Source organism: Chelmon rostratus, chromosome 2 (genome assembly GCF_017976325.1).
Source record: "Chelmon rostratus isolate fCheRos1 chromosome 2, fCheRos1.pri, whole genome shotgun sequence".
NCBI classification, from domain to species: Eukaryota; Metazoa; Chordata; class Actinopteri; order Chaetodontiformes; family Chaetodontidae; genus Chelmon; species Chelmon rostratus.
Genome location: NC_055659.1, coordinates 24,027,911 through 24,043,166, shown reverse-complemented (window position 1 = coordinate 24,043,166; position 15,256 = coordinate 24,027,911). Strand labels below are relative to the sequence as shown.

The window sequence follows — 15,256 nt, the reverse complement described above, 5'->3', positions numbered from 1 at the left end:
TTTATTTTCCAGTGTTATAATGAAGAACGGCAGAGTCATCCCTCCACTCAGGCAGACAGATGGGAGAAAGGCTCTCTTCTTGTCAGCGTCATTAGCATGAAACTCCAGGCTGTCAGATTCTTTCGGTGCCACAATGCGCCATCAAGCTGCAAATAACTGCACTGAGGACTATTTTTGTCTCCCTTCTCAGGTTTCTTCCTGCCAGACATCAAAGAGACCTGTAACTTGGAATTACTGCAGTTGAAAAACAGGAGGGCAGAAGCAGATAAACTAATTTCCTCGCCTTATTACGAGGCCCAGGTTAGTGGAGGGACCTGGTCTAGCTGGTATGCGCTGTGCGGCTGGTTCACATTAACTGCGCTGACGAGACCGTGCAAGTCGCAAGTCTCTCCTCAATGCGCGCGATCTTTGGAGAATCCCAGTAGATGAAAGTCGTCCAGTGTGGAGACGAAATACACGTTCTCAGTCCAGGGTAGCTTTGGTTTATTGTTGTTGGCGCAGTACTTTTCACTGTGTGTGTGTAGGCCTATGTGTGTGGGCGGGGAGGACCATGGATAAATAGAGCGCACGCTCCTCTCCTGTGCGTAAACGCGTAGAGCGCTGGACCTAGCAGGGACACGGAGCCCTCGGGTTGGCTGAGAATTAATGGAAACATAATCACTGATTCATTAGCATAGCACCTTTTTATTGCGCAAAATGGATTAAGACAAACATGGATCAAATGGGAACTAGTAACGTTTGGTTATGTCAAATGTGGAGCGTTCATTCTTGGAATAACCAATGATCCATATTTTGCTGCAAAGGGGATCCACGTCAATCAGAGAGACGCCCTGGCTGCTCCCGATGATGCTTTGAACTTTATCAAGGATTTTCTCACCATCGTTCTTTGGAGGACATCAGAAAAATACTCTCGCTAGACGCTTTGCGCATTGCGTAATTGGCAGGGAAATGCGCTTGTCTGTTAGATAGGCTCCACATAATGTTGGGACTAATCTCTGCTGGAAGGCGTTTATCGCACCATGTATGTTGTAAACGCAGCAGAAACGGGGATGAGTGCGTTTAGCATGCTTGGCAAAGGTCGACATCAGCTGCTGGTGGCGCTCTGTTGGCTGTTTTTGGTTTCGACGAGGAGCGGAGCAGGTGAGCTGCATCATCAACTCTGCTGCTTTTGATGCTGTTTCTCTCAAACAGCGTCATTGTGGCTAAACTTCTTGTTTTTCCCATTATCGATTGACCTAATTATGTCATACATGTTTCTTCATTCGCCGGTGACATTTTATTTGCTTAGTTTTTGCTGTCCTGAAAGTAGAAGCCATACCTGCTGCTGATACATCTGATAGCGCGCTGCCTTCTTGCCATTACATGTAACCTGAGAGCGCTGTCCAAGGGAGAAAGAGCAGGATTCTGTGTCACATCAGATCAAGCAGCAGTGGCACCACGGTCAGGCAAATTAAATATTCATGGAAAGCACAATGAGGAGGACTTTGGATTTGTCCATGATGTCAGTGATGGAAAGTGCTTGTTGTATTTTTAGGCTTTTCTGTCACCTGATATGAGAGAAACTGTGAAAGCACAGATCTGAATGCCCATATTATCTGAATACTGTCATAAGACTCTGACTCTCCATCACCTCTGTGTCAGTTTCCAGATGTGTGAACCACGCTTGTAGTCCATCCATAGGGAACCTGGCTAGTGGCAGGACCCTCCTCACGCTCTCAAGCTCCTTTCACCGCAGCCCCTGCCCCCATCATCCTGTGACCCCCGACGTCTGCCCAGAGGACTCTCATCCATCTGCTCACATGACTGACGACCCTTTCTTGCATCCGGATACCTGGTGGGCATCAGGTGCAGGCACTGGCATTCAGGAACAGCAGGATGAGATCCGGTTGGACCTGGAAACACAGTTCTGCCTGACCCATGTGGTTTTGGTGTTCAGGTCACCTCGACCTGCTGCCATGGCCATCGAACGTTCGGCTGACTTTGGAAGGACCTGGGAAGCTCTTAAGCTCTATGCACACAACTGCAGCAAGGAGTTTGGTTTGCCTGATGATGTTATTCAACCAGGTTCTTTGTGTACATCCCGTTACACCGGCGCTACACCCTGCATTGGGGGGGAGGTAAGAGAATATGCAGAAAAATGTCTTATCTTTTAGCAGATCCGCGTTTGATTCAGTGCTGATTCGTGCTCTGTTTCACCTCCCAGGTCATATTGCGGACACTAGACCCCAGCAGAGCTAAAACATTGGACCCTTACAGCCCAGAGGCCCTTGCCCGCCTCACCCTCACTAACCTCCGCATCAGGCTGCTAAAAGCTCAGAGCTGTCCAGCACCTCTAAATCTACCTGCAGAACGGACAAGCCCCACAGCCTCAGCTCTGACCTCCGCATCCACCACAGAAGGACCAGCCTCAGCGCCTTATGCTATTTATACTTTACTGGCCAGAGGGACCTGCCTGTGCCATGGACATGCAGAGCAGTGTGTGCCACACAACAGCAGCCAAGGCACAAAACAGGACAGTAACATGGTGAGTGATTTTTCCCGTGTTTGTAGGCGCATATCAGCAAAGAACAACACTCTACCCGAGTACGAGAGAGTCTGTCAGTTTTTGCTTTGGCCTGTGTTCTATTACAACCTTGTATAACGCATGTGTCAGGATGTTAGGTCCAGATGTAAAATGTACTTACTGATGGAAAATGCCTGTAAATAGCTTGATTTACTCTTTACACCACCTGCCTGGTACTATTTTAAGATTTATGGATCTAGACAGCAGGTGTGTGTAACGTCCGCTAATGTCTCTTCCAGGTGTCTGGCAGGTGTCTATGTACTCACCACACGGCAGGGGATCACTGTGAGAAGTGTGCCCCCCTCTACAATGATCATCCCTGGAGGCCTGCCAACAGCAGCAGCGGGGAGTCCAACCCATGCCAGAGTAAGTGACCACCAGCAGGACTGCACGACTCTTAGATCAGACTCTTTACCTGCCGGTTAAGGAAAAAGGCAGGTGAAAGCTTTAAAGTGTTCAGGGAGTATCAGGAGATATATTCTGACTCTGGTACGCAGGGAGGCAACAAAAATCTAACGAAGGCTTCTGAGTTGCCTGTCATCATGCTCCTTGTCGGCTGTCACTCTCCAGCTCATCCCGATGTCCTCGCTGTGTCTCTCATGTCTCTGCACTTCAGAGTGCCAGTGCCACGGTCACGCAGATAGCTGCCACTTCTCTCAGCGCACATGGCTGTCCTCCGGTGGCACCAGTGGGGGCGTTTGTGATGACTGCAGACACAACACGGTGGGGCGCAGGTGCCAGCGCTGTCGCCACGGCTACCACCGCCACCCCTCCCTGCCCCTCAGCTCCCCTCACGCCTGCACACGTAAGAGACACAGAGTGGTGGACGGGCGTGGGATTGGCTAATGTGCTCTTAACCACTCAGGAAAGCTAAATAAAGGAGATCAAATTTATTTGATCTTGGTGGAATTCATGCAAAGAAGGGGACATTTATGGATAAAATGGAACAAAATCATAATGTATTGTAGCGCCATCTGCTGGCGTACTTCAATAAGAGAAAAATGTAATGTTTCTACATAATACAGAACTGCATGTGTGTCTGTGTGTCTGTGTCTCTTCTCAGGCTGCTGGTGTGATCCACATGGCTCTTTGCCTCCTCGTGCCGGAGAGGAGAGACACTGGTGCCACCCTAGAAGTGGGCAGTGCCACTGCAAGTCTGGTGTCGGGGGCACAGGCTGCAGCCACTGCCTGCCCGGCTATTGGCGTTTTGGAGAGGAGGGGTGTAAACCCTGTGCCTGCCCTCACAGCTGTGATCAAACCACTGGGCAGTGTTTGGACAGGTTAGCTGTATGCTTAATCCATAACCAAGTTCTTCACATCGACATTAATTCAGTGCAGCTAATAGCTAACAGGCTCAACCTTTATTGGTTCTACTGTTGCAGCTACTCCAATAATCAGGTGTTCAATGTGCCCATTGGTGGAAAAATCCCTGATCTGGATCACATGTTCACAATTGAAGAGGAGGTACAGTGGTCGAAGGAGCTTGCAGTTTCTGCTCTGCATTACACAGGTGAGTGTTGTAACAACTTACTCAGAAGTGCTGCTGTGTTGCCCTTCAACTGTGACGTCCATCTGCATTCCAAGGCTTAAAATCGTGGGATTGCGGTGTTTCCTATAGTAAGATAAAAGTGGATCAGAGCATAACTCAGTGTCTGTCAACAGGAAAGTGTAGCTGTAAGGAGAAAAAGCTGCGAAGTGTGTCTGACCTCTGCAAGACCAAACATGATTATGGTAAGATAAAAAGTGCAATTTTCACTTGTTTGATAACCTAAACGTCCAGATTATTTTAATTATAGATTACTTTGGGTGATGCTCCCAGACACCTTCTCAGTCGGCAGTCTTTTTGTGTTGCCCATGACAGTGATCAAGGCCAGTGTGCTGTCTGCTCATGACAAAGGCAGCCACGCAGAAGTGCAGGTCAAAGTTCGCAAGGTCCTTCAATCGGGCCAAGTGACGCTCTACTTGGGGACCATCAGCATCTATCCTCTGTCGTGGACCAGCCGCGGCTGCACCTGTCCTATCCTAAACCCAGGTGAGACCCACTCCAAACATGACACAGAAAATGAATTTGTGATATATTCACAAAGCACTGCTGTTTAGCATCTAGTACACTGTTTCTCAAGCCTGGTCCTGGAGTACCACTGCCCTGCATGTTTTAGATGTATCCCTGCTCCAGCACACCTGATTCAAATGAATGGCTCGTTATCAGGCCTCAGCAGAGCCCAGTAACGAGCTGAGCATTTGAATCACGTGTGTTGGAGTACGGAAACATCGAAAACATGCAGGGCAGTGGTACTCCAGGACCAGGATTGAAAAACACTGATCTAGTATCATGTTTTCTACAAGGTATTTTCCATACATTTGAATGTATTCACACAAAATTCTTTCAGATATTCAGATATGGGGATACACAGTAACAATACTTTTGCCCCTAGTCTGTCTCCATAGATTTTGGGTAATAAAAGACTAATATTTAAGATGACCTAACAATGACACAAGCTGGAAAATATAACACCAAACGGATTAGGTTTAGAATTAGGTTTAAATCAATGAACAATGTCTTACCTTTGTCACCAGGTATGGATTACCTGCTAGCAGGCCCACAGGAGGCCGGGACAGGCCGTCTTCTGGTCACCATGCAGAGTGTGGTGGTCCCATGGACGCCCCGATTAGGTCTCCTTATATCAGAGGGGCTGAGGAATGGATGTCCATGAATCATATGATTCAAAAACGCAGGACATACATAGAAGGATTCCACAAGGTCACATGAGTCAGTGGACAATTCAGAAAAAGGACTGATAATCACTGGACAGCGTGCTGCGTCATCAGGAGGAAATAATAGAAGAGTCACACTCACGATCAGTCGATGTACTCACAGTGTGTGGGTGTGCCACACAAAAGAAAGACTGACATGAATGACTGTGTGGTCACATTTAATAAACTGTACCTGACAAAGGATTGATTTGCATATAAAATTTGTTTTTCCAGCAAAATTAAAATTGATAAGCGGTCACATTTCAGATCCAGTTACAAGTTGGTAAAATAACTGGATTTGTTTATGATCTCAGTCTAACAAATCTCTTGTTCAGTGTTTTAAAATTCAGTGCCTCTTTTTTTACTGGCAAAAAGCAATGTTCAAAAGATTACAATAATCATTTAGCCAGAAAATATACAACTGGCAAAACTTTGAGTTTTAGTTCTTTGAATGTCATATAATATAACAAGTTGAGACAGGAGCAACAGAAGACTGAGAAAGTTGTGGAACGCTCCAAAAACACTTGATCATTCCACAGGTAAACAGGTTGATTGGTAACAGGTGACAGCATCATGATTGGGTATGAAAGGGGCATCCTGGAAAGGCTCAGTCGCTCACAAGCAAGGATGGAGCGAGGTTCACCACTTTGTGAACACGATTGTAAAAAGAATATTACTACATGGGCTCAGGACACTTTGGAAATCTGCTGTCAGTAAACACAGCTTGTTTGCAAATGACTGCATTTTGTTTTTACTTGTATTTCACACAGCGTCCAGACTTTTTTGGAGTCAGGATTGTACACTGTCACATGTTTTTCTCAACTTGTAAATCTTCTTGGAATTTAGTGGGTGAAGCTTACATAAAACTCATCAGACTTTCAATGTGTGAAAAGACAAATCAGTGACATACAGTCAAGTACTGTTGTGTTTTGAGTTGAGAAGGACAAAAGGAAAACGGAAGTTGAAACTGTTCGACCATCATTTTAATCTGGACATTTCTGGACACTGGTTTGAGAAAAACCCATCAAGTCTTTTAAGGCCTAAATGACACTGAATGGTGACCACAGCATCAAAGTGTAGACAGTGTTAAGACAGCAAAAACATTTATGCAGTGACAGTTAAAGGTGACGAACCACTTTGTTCTGGGTCAAATACAGAGTCAGTTAACTAGAGTGACGACCATTGTTCATACGACATCAGAGAGACACAAGATGTCAACAAACACAGAAGCATCTGTTACTACCACTGTGAAGTTCACTGAACAGACAATGTAACAGCAGCTTTGTTCTCTAATGAATGATCTGTGTTTTGGTCTTTTGAGTGATACAAACCAAAAGGATTCAACTGCTGACACAAGTCAGAACTGAGTTAAGGTAAATCCTAATATTTTTATCAAATGTAATTATTAGTGGTAAATCAGTGCTAAGTGATATTCCTGACACGTTGATATTAAAAGGACAACACACATAGTATGCTGTCAAGCAACTCTCCTGCTTGACATGAGAACACGCAAATTAAATTAAATTCCTATTGCATATAAAGTGAGTCTTTCAGCTAATGTCCCTGCAGCCCATAGCTCGTCATTAAATCATATTCATCAATGATTTTTGAGTGTTCAGCAAACAAAGCAGCCTATACTTTTGTACTAGATTTCTCTGCATTTACAAAGTCCTTGTCCATGAGGGTCAGGGCTATGTCAGTCAACCCTCTATGTACACTTAAACAGGACAGGAGACCAATCAGAGGTCCTCGTGGATAGTCATTTACGCAGGGCAGTGCTTGCACTCAGAGAACAAGAACCTGGATGACAAATGATTGAGTTTAGCTGGCAGTCTGGTTGTCTGTAGGTGATGTGCTGTCAGATGAGGCAGTGGCCTCAGGTGTTGAAGTGGCTGAGGTAGAGTCACTTTCAGGGAGTAAGGCAGAGCCAGAACCAGAGTTGGACTCTGCTTCGGGGGAGCTCTCTTTATCTTCCTCCTGAGGATAGAGCTCAGGGTACCTCTGCATGCACTCCTGCATGTTACGGAAGTTGTCGATGCACTCTGAGCCCTTCACCTCTTCCTTACTGTAGTGAAAGCAGGAGAAGGCCTCCTTGAACTGAGAACCACATGGTCCGCTGGCCATGCCGCCCAGACACGGGCAGTTCCAGTTGATGTCTCCATTTGGCAGGATCAGACCTGAAGAAACAGGAAACCAGACAGAAGCAAGTTAACAGTCTAGCTTTACGAAGTAAGTGTAGCTTTAAGAAGTCAGGTCGACTGTTTTCCACACAGACTTGACAACTAACCCTGTTCCTCATATGGATCATCCGGGTCTTCTGCAATGAGCTCAGCGTTGCTAGGTATCTCATGGTCTTCCTTGGTCACAAATATGATGCGATCTTTACCTTATATGACAAAAAACAAAACAGGGATTACGATAAATTCTCAAACCAGAAAACCTGGTCCTGCATAATGCCAAATTACTGCCAAATGACTTCCATTACCACAAATAAATGGCGTAGGTACACCATTTGGTTGGCAGCGACCCCTGAGGGCGCACTATACCGGTAGCTTTGAATTGAGTTAAGCTGCTCTGCCGTTTGCTAGCCCTGACAGTATCATCAGCTAGCCGTTTTACAGTGCTCCCCATTTGTCACTCAATACGCGTCAAAATACTGCAGCTAATAAGTTCCTACATTTCCCAACGCTATTACACAGATATGATAACTATTGCTGAAGGCTTAGCTTTCCGCTCACCTAGTCAGGTAACTAGCCTTCTGCAATCTACGTAGCTAAGTTAACGCTGTTTCTAGAAAGTTAGCTAGCCTAGCATGGTGGCACGCTCGATGACATTGCCCTGCCGTGGAATGAAAATGAATGAAAAAAAGATGGATTTACCCTCTTGCCTGCAGTACGACATTTCTGCCGGTGTGTTCGTCTATCGAGCCTCGTCCTCCGTGGTAAAAGGTGACCAATATGAGAGAAATGACTCAACGACTGCGAGAATTTCATTTGACAAGCTACCCGGTGTCCAACGGCCCCGTCACCCCCTCTGACCTGTCCACATGTGGGCGCACGATAATGACGTCATCATATCTTTTTAAATAATGAATAAATAAAAAACAAGAGAAATATCATCAACGCCTTCAAAGTAAATGTTATAAATGCTTTCTATATAATTAAACGTTAACATTTATACAACAGTTTTCACTGTGAAAACTAGCCTAAGAATATCCATACATCTTCACATGCAGATATTCTTAGAAACGTTCAATTATAAGTTATGAATTGTTTGAAATAAACTGAGCGTACACGTACACGTAATGTAACAATTAATAACTATTTTAATTTTGACAAAGTTTCCTCCTGTTTGGTAGTTCTATATATAGAACTATAGAATCTATCCCATTCATATGATCTTTTGGGGCCATAATTTGTTACAAATAACCTGAACACCTGTACAATACACCGTTTTACACATCCTGGAAATTTTAACTCTACCAAAGCGTTCAGGGGACATGGGTGTGTGTTTGTTTGTTTGTTTGTTTGTTTTTTTGTCTGTCCCATCCGTCAGGAGGTGATTGATTTCTGCCACACTAGAGAGCACGACAAACAACCAATGTCTGCTCACACACCACCGTCTGAAAGCTATAAGACCCCAGAAAAGTGAGCCTGTACTGGACCTCTGATTGATCTTGAAGACATCTGTCTTATTACCTCCTTTGCAGGCAACATTTGCTATAAACATTGAATGTTCAGTGAGATGGTTGCTGCTTTGGCACATGGAGTATGAACAGCAAAATCTCCCCTCCAGATTTACACTTATTTCACATGTGTATAAAGTGTATCTTAAAACTCAGTGATACAGTGACCTCTAGTGGAAGTTAAGTGATTTGTACAGGTACAGCGACTGAACTAAACCACAGCTGAGACATAAACTTTTCCTAACTCCAGAGGCTAATGTCAGTGCAACAGCCCTTATAAGTTGATAACTATGTCCAAGCTTGTTGTTTGTTGCTGTAAGTTTGTTTTCAACCATTTGGCTGTGGTTGCTTTTGCTGCTATGCGTTATTCATCATTACTCAACCCACAAATAGCATTCCATATGCCAGGAAAGCACAAGCAGACAACACAAATCAAAACCCAGTGTGTTGGAAAACAAAATCCTGTTTTTTTTAATAACACAATCATGTCTGTTACATAAAGTAAAAACCAAAATGAAAACCCTTTTTGTCCCTATCAAACCCCCCCTCATCCCGACCATCTCGGCAGTATTGTGCAGCGATTCAGTCCGGAAATAACAGAGCGTGATGACACAGACAAACAGTTTCATTTGAGGGCCCAGAAACAGTGGACATACACTGTGCCCTACATAAGACCAGAGTGAATATAAACATAGTCCGTCATTTAAAATATCAAAATAAAGGTAAATAAAAACCACCAACGGCATGTCTGAGATTACCAGAAATCTGATCAGGATTTATTTCACATCCTACTATAGGTCCCTACAAACCTCAAGCATGATCGCTACCTGTGATGAACCTGACATGGTTTCCTTTCAACTCCCCCAAAATGTCCAGGCACAGTGCTTTCAGCTTGAAATAAGCACTAACATGTTGTTGCTGTCCTTGTGTTCCTTGAACATGCTGCAATGAACAATGCCTGAGGTAAGTCGAAGACAACACCTCACACCTGTGTGCTTTTAGGCATTCTTCAGCTGATAAGACAGTCATTGGGGACGTAGGCAGCCTGCAGAGAGATGGGTAATAGCTATTGGAGTAAAAGGACTGAAGAGACACAATACTACGCGCAACCCTGGGAGTAACTCAAACCGTTTTCTCAGCATTGACATGCTCGAGATGCATGGTGGAAAACAAAGGTGGTGAAAAAATAATGGGGGGTGGATGCTTTGTGTCTGATGTGTGTCAGAAGGTTGGTGTTTTCTAGAAGAGCAGTGCTCCCATGCTGCCCACTTCACTTTGCTCCTTCACAAAGATTTCAAAGTACTGGTAGATGATGGTCACAGCCAAGAGGATTCCCGTACCCGAACCAATCGCACCCAAGAAGTCAGCCATGACAGACAGCCCTCCTATACAGAGGCCACCAAAGGCAGCAGCTGTGGGGATGTACCTGCAAATAGTAAATCAATTAGAAATGCATAGATATTCTGAGGAGGGCTTTCGATATGCTGGAAGTAACCAACATGGAACCTGAGACTCTGTTGCTTTTTACCTGTTGAGCTCGTGCACCATAGAGGTCTCTCTGTGTCCCCTCATTACCATCTGCTGCTCCTTCAGCTGCTTTGCCACCTGTGACACACAAAGTGATATACGTATAAGTTAATTTTGCATTGAACCAACACGAAGCAAGTTGCAAATTTATTGTGCAAACACAGACTTACATCTTTGGCGGAGGATCCCGAGACCTCAATCCAGGTCTTGGAGAAGAAGGCGCAGGAGCCAAGCATGAAGACAATGTAGATCACGGCATGAACCGGGTCATCCAGAACAGAACCAAATGACTCTGGTGGAGAAAGGTAGTAGCAGAGGCCGCCTACTGGGTAGGCCCGAGCGGGTCCGCCACTCGTGGTGTCCTAAAGAGAAAAGATTTTGTTTGTAAGACGCTGCTTGTCCATGACAGAATCAGACTGTGTCACCTTAATGAAAAGATTCCTTAATAGAATCGCCTCATCTATAAACGTGCTGCAAAGAATGAAACTGGATGCGCTGGAGTCGAAGCACCCATCATATACTTACAGACCAGGTTCCCAGGAGGTTGACGAGGAAGTTGCCACTGAAACGCGTTGAGAGCATCTGAGAAATGACGTAGAGATTGGAGACCAGGGCAGACTGCAGGATGATGGGGATGTTGGAGGTGTAGAAGAGTTTGATGGGGTAGGTGTTGTACTGACCACGGTAGCGTGCTGATTTGATGGGCAGGTCCACCCTGAAGCCCTGGTGAGGTGAGAAAGTGTACCAATCAGTAAGCTGATATTTGTTTCAAAACCTGCAGTCCAAATTCCTTTAGTGCAATAAAAGCAGGTGAGACAATGGACTGTAGATGCTAACGGCTCACCTGGAAGTATATAACCACTGCAAACACGAAGACGGTGGCGATGAGGTTCATGAGGTTGGGCAGGTTTTGTCTGTAGAAGGCCTCTCTCAGGGCGCGCACCTTATCCGTGCGGGTGGCCAGGAGATGAAAGAGAGCAATGATGGCTCCCTCAAACTCAGTACCTGGATAAACAACAGCAGTCACAGGGTTAGCCATCATAACACAGACAAAGATTTATAATCTGCTTTACAGCATGTTCGTTGCCAGTTCACATACCTCTGCCAGTGTTGACAGTGGTGGGGCTGAAGGCCTTCCAGACGATTGTCTCACAGATGTTGGTCGCAATGAAGAGGGAGATACCTGAGCCCAGACCATAGCCCTTCTGGAGCAGCTCATCCAGCAGCAGGACAATCAGACCTGCAACAAACAGCTGAAGAAGCAGACAAGAGGTTTGTATTGAGCCAATCTGGGCAGACAACCAGCTATTCAGAAGAACTGTGTACAACAAAACATTATGATAGCCACAATGAATCAGTCAGCGTTTGAATTTTCTGATCCCTGCTTATCCCATGAAGGGAGATGATCGCAATTTCATACTCATATAATGCACAAGAGTTAACATGTTTTATATTCAATCTCTTAGTGCTTCACACAATAAGTAATTCTATATTTGGCACCATTAAAACCTGGTTAGATTACAAACTACTATCCAATACACAGTATACTACTGTAAAGATTGTGAATTAAATGTTTTGGCTGACAAATAACAAGTAATTTAGCAGATAAGATCAAAACACTGTTTTCAAATACAGACATTTCCAACATTTAAGCAAGAGAGCAGCAGTGAGAGTTTTTGATTAACCTGGATGATGATGAGCAAGCATATCCCAGCACCCATCTCTGAAGGGTCTCCATACATGCCAGTCATAACATACACAATGGCCTGGCCAATGGTGATGATCATTCCAAACACTGCAAACAGACAAAAAAAAAAGATTTGCAATTTGCAGTCTTGCAGAGACAGCGACAACTGATGTTACTGAAAACTGAAGAGTGTATTATATCCGCCATCTTCAAAGCAAATAAAAAATATTCACAGCTTCAAAGGTATGTGAAAGGTTCTAAAAATAGCAAATGCAGTGAGTAAAAGACCTACATTTCTGCGCTCCATTGAAGAGGGCTCTGTCCTTGGGAGTGTCTCCCACTTCAATGATCTTGGCACCGGCCAGCAGCTGCATGATAAGGCCTGAGGTGACAATGGGTGAGATGCCCAGCTCCATCAGAGTGCCTGGAGGTACAAAGTAAACAGCATTAGTGTCACTGTAATAGCAGCAGTACCTGAAATGATGCGAGAAGGTCTACGACTGTTGACCTTTGACTTATCACATGTGATAATGAGATTTTGTCAGGCCTGATAACAACACTGGACTCAGACTTTTTCTCCTTGTTGGAGCTGCACGACACATGAAGGAACTCTGTTATTAAGCCTGTGTAACATGCACAATTCAAGCACCTCTGTTGGAAGCCAGGATTACTCTCATCCAGTAGAAGGGATCTGCTGAATCTGACGACATGATGCCAAAGAGAGGAATCTGAAAAAAAAAGAGAGAGAAGACAAAGCTATGAAACAGTGTCACATACAACTATTGCCAAAAACAGAACCAGTGAGTTGGCTCTCTGTAAGGTCTCTTCATCAACAGACACTAACCTGGCAGCACACCAGAAAGATGAATAGTGTGATGGCAGTCCATAGCACTTTTTCTCTAAATTGAATCTGTGAGGAGTAAAAAAGGAGCAGAATGTCATGCATATCCATTCATACATGCATAGTGCAGAAACAATACAACTTAATGCAACTGCAATAAAATGTGCTTGAAGACCAAAGCATACCTTTCTTTCTGGTTTCTGAATTTCTGGCAAGACCGCACAGAACGGCTTGATGACCTCCAAAAACTTAACTGCAGAGAGAGATTGGCAGGTTAAAAAAAAAAAAGTAACATTGCATTCACAGCACACGTCATGTCTGCAGCTCTCCTCAGCAATATGTTATCTGGAGTTACTGGTCTTCTGAAGCCAGGTTAGCTTAGATGGTACGTCATCACTAACCACCAGCCAAACAGCTGCCAGTGGTCAACTGGTCCGTGCAGAAACAAGCAGAGTACTTTCCTGGCAATATATGGATATACGGACGTAAATTTGAGCAAGGTTGAGACCTATAATAATAATCTGCAAGTAGTCCTTTTAAAAGCGCCCTCAGCCTGAATGTTTTGTCTCGGTGTTGATCAGCTGTGTCAGTCACTGAAACTGACTCTGACAGCAAGCGATTTAAAGCCACCTGAATTATTGTGCAGCACTCGACTAGTCAGTTTGTCGAACTGAAAATCTATCAACGTACTCACAGAGACAGTGAGAAGAAACCACTTTCAACTGTCTTCACAGTAAACTCTCTTAGACGAGCAGTTCATACAGCTAGCGGTGACCGTTACCGTTAGCGCGATGCTAACCAGCGTTCAATCACAAACCGAGTGAGCAATCGCTTTAAAAACAGGAAGCTTTGACGACTATGAGAGAAACGAAGCAACGTGTTAGAGATGGCCTCTGATTGTGAAACAAATCTCGGTAACGTCACTTAATCCCCGTTAGCCAAAATTTCATTAGAACAGAAACTTCAAATTAGCCCCCGTTACAAGCTAGCTACAACTTGCCACCTAACCTAACCAAGGTTAGCTAATTAGCTTGCCGACGAACGATTTCTGTCCATTATTGCTCGAGACTGAAAAGACAGCAAGTATTTTAGGTCACCCTCGATACGCGTATACAAGACAAGAATGTCACGTACTTCCCATGGTGTCCTTAGGCCGACTCCTGCCGTGTTACTGGTACCAGTTTGAGTGCTCAGTGGAGTCAGTGTGGCTCCATCCAGCCTCTCCGTAAGAAAAGAGCGAGCAGTAGAGACACGTCACCAGACAAGCCGCTAACACACGTCACTTCTCTGAGACACGCGCACAGACGGCTCATCCTGCACCCTGCAGGTCGTGCACAGTCCTGTCTATGAAGACTCTTTATCCAAGCTGACCAACACATCCCGACAACTCAGAAAATGCACGTTTTGAATTTTTATCACTTATAATTTAACGTCCTGCAACGCGGAGGTCTCCCATCCTCCAGAGGGCGCCCTGCTCCAGACTCATCAGTAGCTCTCACCAGCAGGCTACACACTCCTCCATGTTTGACTCCTCCTTCCGTCTGAGTGAGAACCAGGAGTATGACCCATGGACGTATTGATATGACATGGAGCAGTGCAGGGATGGATGAAAACAAGTGACAAGTGTATACTGAAGAACTTGCAGAAGACAGATTATCCATAAAATAACCAACAGTGTCCTGCAGGGGTTCTCATACTACTTCCCTTCTAAGGGAAGCTGAACTCAGTGGTGGGTCACAGGCCAAGCAAACATATAAGCAAACATTTATTGTATTGTGTTGTGAAGATGCCAAATGCTACTAGGATCCCATGTTCCCTTAGTTGACTGACTCTGCATAAAGTGTCACTCTGCTGTGCTCAGATTCTGAAAAATACTTAATAATTAGGCATCCTACATATTTAGTGAGCATTTTTACTAAACAAAAGTAAAACAGCTTGAACAATGATTCATATTCTAATTTTTAAAATGAATCTTCCATTTTTTTTTCTCTAGAAACATCTAACAGGCTAATTGAACCCTGTTGCAGGCCAGCTTTGGCCCACAGGGCCCACATTGGGCAGTCCTGCCCTAGATGATTTGATCAAGATATAGCTTGTAATCTCATTATGCATGTGTTTTTAATGATTACACAGGGTCTTGTTCCATGGGGTAATTGGTTTTCTCAGTAACAACCTTATCTCAGCTCTCCAACTGTGGAC

The 15,256-nt window shown here is 44.6% G+C and overlaps 3 protein-coding genes across 3 annotated transcripts; 1 reads left to right on the top strand and 2 right to left on the bottom strand.

Annotated features, from left to right (window-relative positions):
* The first annotated feature begins 1,019 nt into the window (after nt 1–1,019).
* On the top strand, nt 1,020–5,399 carry si:dkey-202e22.2 (netrin-4). Its single transcript, XM_041960398.1, has 10 exons — nt 1,020–1,140; nt 1,642–2,117; nt 2,204–2,524; nt 2,803–2,929; nt 3,180–3,368; nt 3,627–3,843; nt 3,946–4,073; nt 4,226–4,294; nt 4,425–4,595; nt 5,141–5,399. The coding sequence occupies exons 1-10, from the start codon at nt 1,020–1,022 to the stop codon at nt 5,275–5,277; spliced, it is 1,956 nt and encodes a 651-aa protein (XP_041816332.1). The 3' UTR covers nt 5,278–5,399.
* An 885-nt stretch (nt 5,400–6,284) lies between these two features.
* Nucleotides 6,285–8,347, bottom strand: chchd4a (coiled-coil-helix-coiled-coil-helix domain containing 4a). Its single transcript, XM_041958916.1, has 3 exons — nt 8,197–8,347; nt 7,605–7,703; nt 6,285–7,494 (listed from the first exon to the last, which is right to left on the bottom strand). The coding sequence occupies exons 1-3, from the start codon at nt 8,216–8,218 to the stop codon at nt 7,139–7,141; spliced, it is 477 nt and encodes a 158-aa protein (XP_041814850.1). The 5' UTR covers nt 8,219–8,347; the 3' UTR covers nt 6,285–7,138.
* Nucleotides 8,348–9,449: 1,102 nt separating this feature from the next.
* LOC121612490 (protein transport protein Sec61 subunit alpha-like 1) lies at nt 9,450–14,301 on the bottom strand. Its single transcript, XM_041945399.1, has 12 exons — nt 14,192–14,301; nt 13,243–13,310; nt 13,061–13,126; nt 12,866–12,944; nt 12,509–12,640; nt 12,215–12,324; nt 11,629–11,782; nt 11,374–11,534; nt 11,055–11,252; nt 10,700–10,891; nt 10,531–10,607; nt 9,450–10,428 (listed from the first exon to the last, which is right to left on the bottom strand). The coding sequence occupies exons 1-12, from the start codon at nt 14,196–14,198 to the stop codon at nt 10,242–10,244; spliced, it is 1,431 nt and encodes a 476-aa protein (XP_041801333.1). The 5' UTR covers nt 14,199–14,301; the 3' UTR covers nt 9,450–10,241.
* Nucleotides 14,302–15,256: the final 955 nt, after the last annotated feature.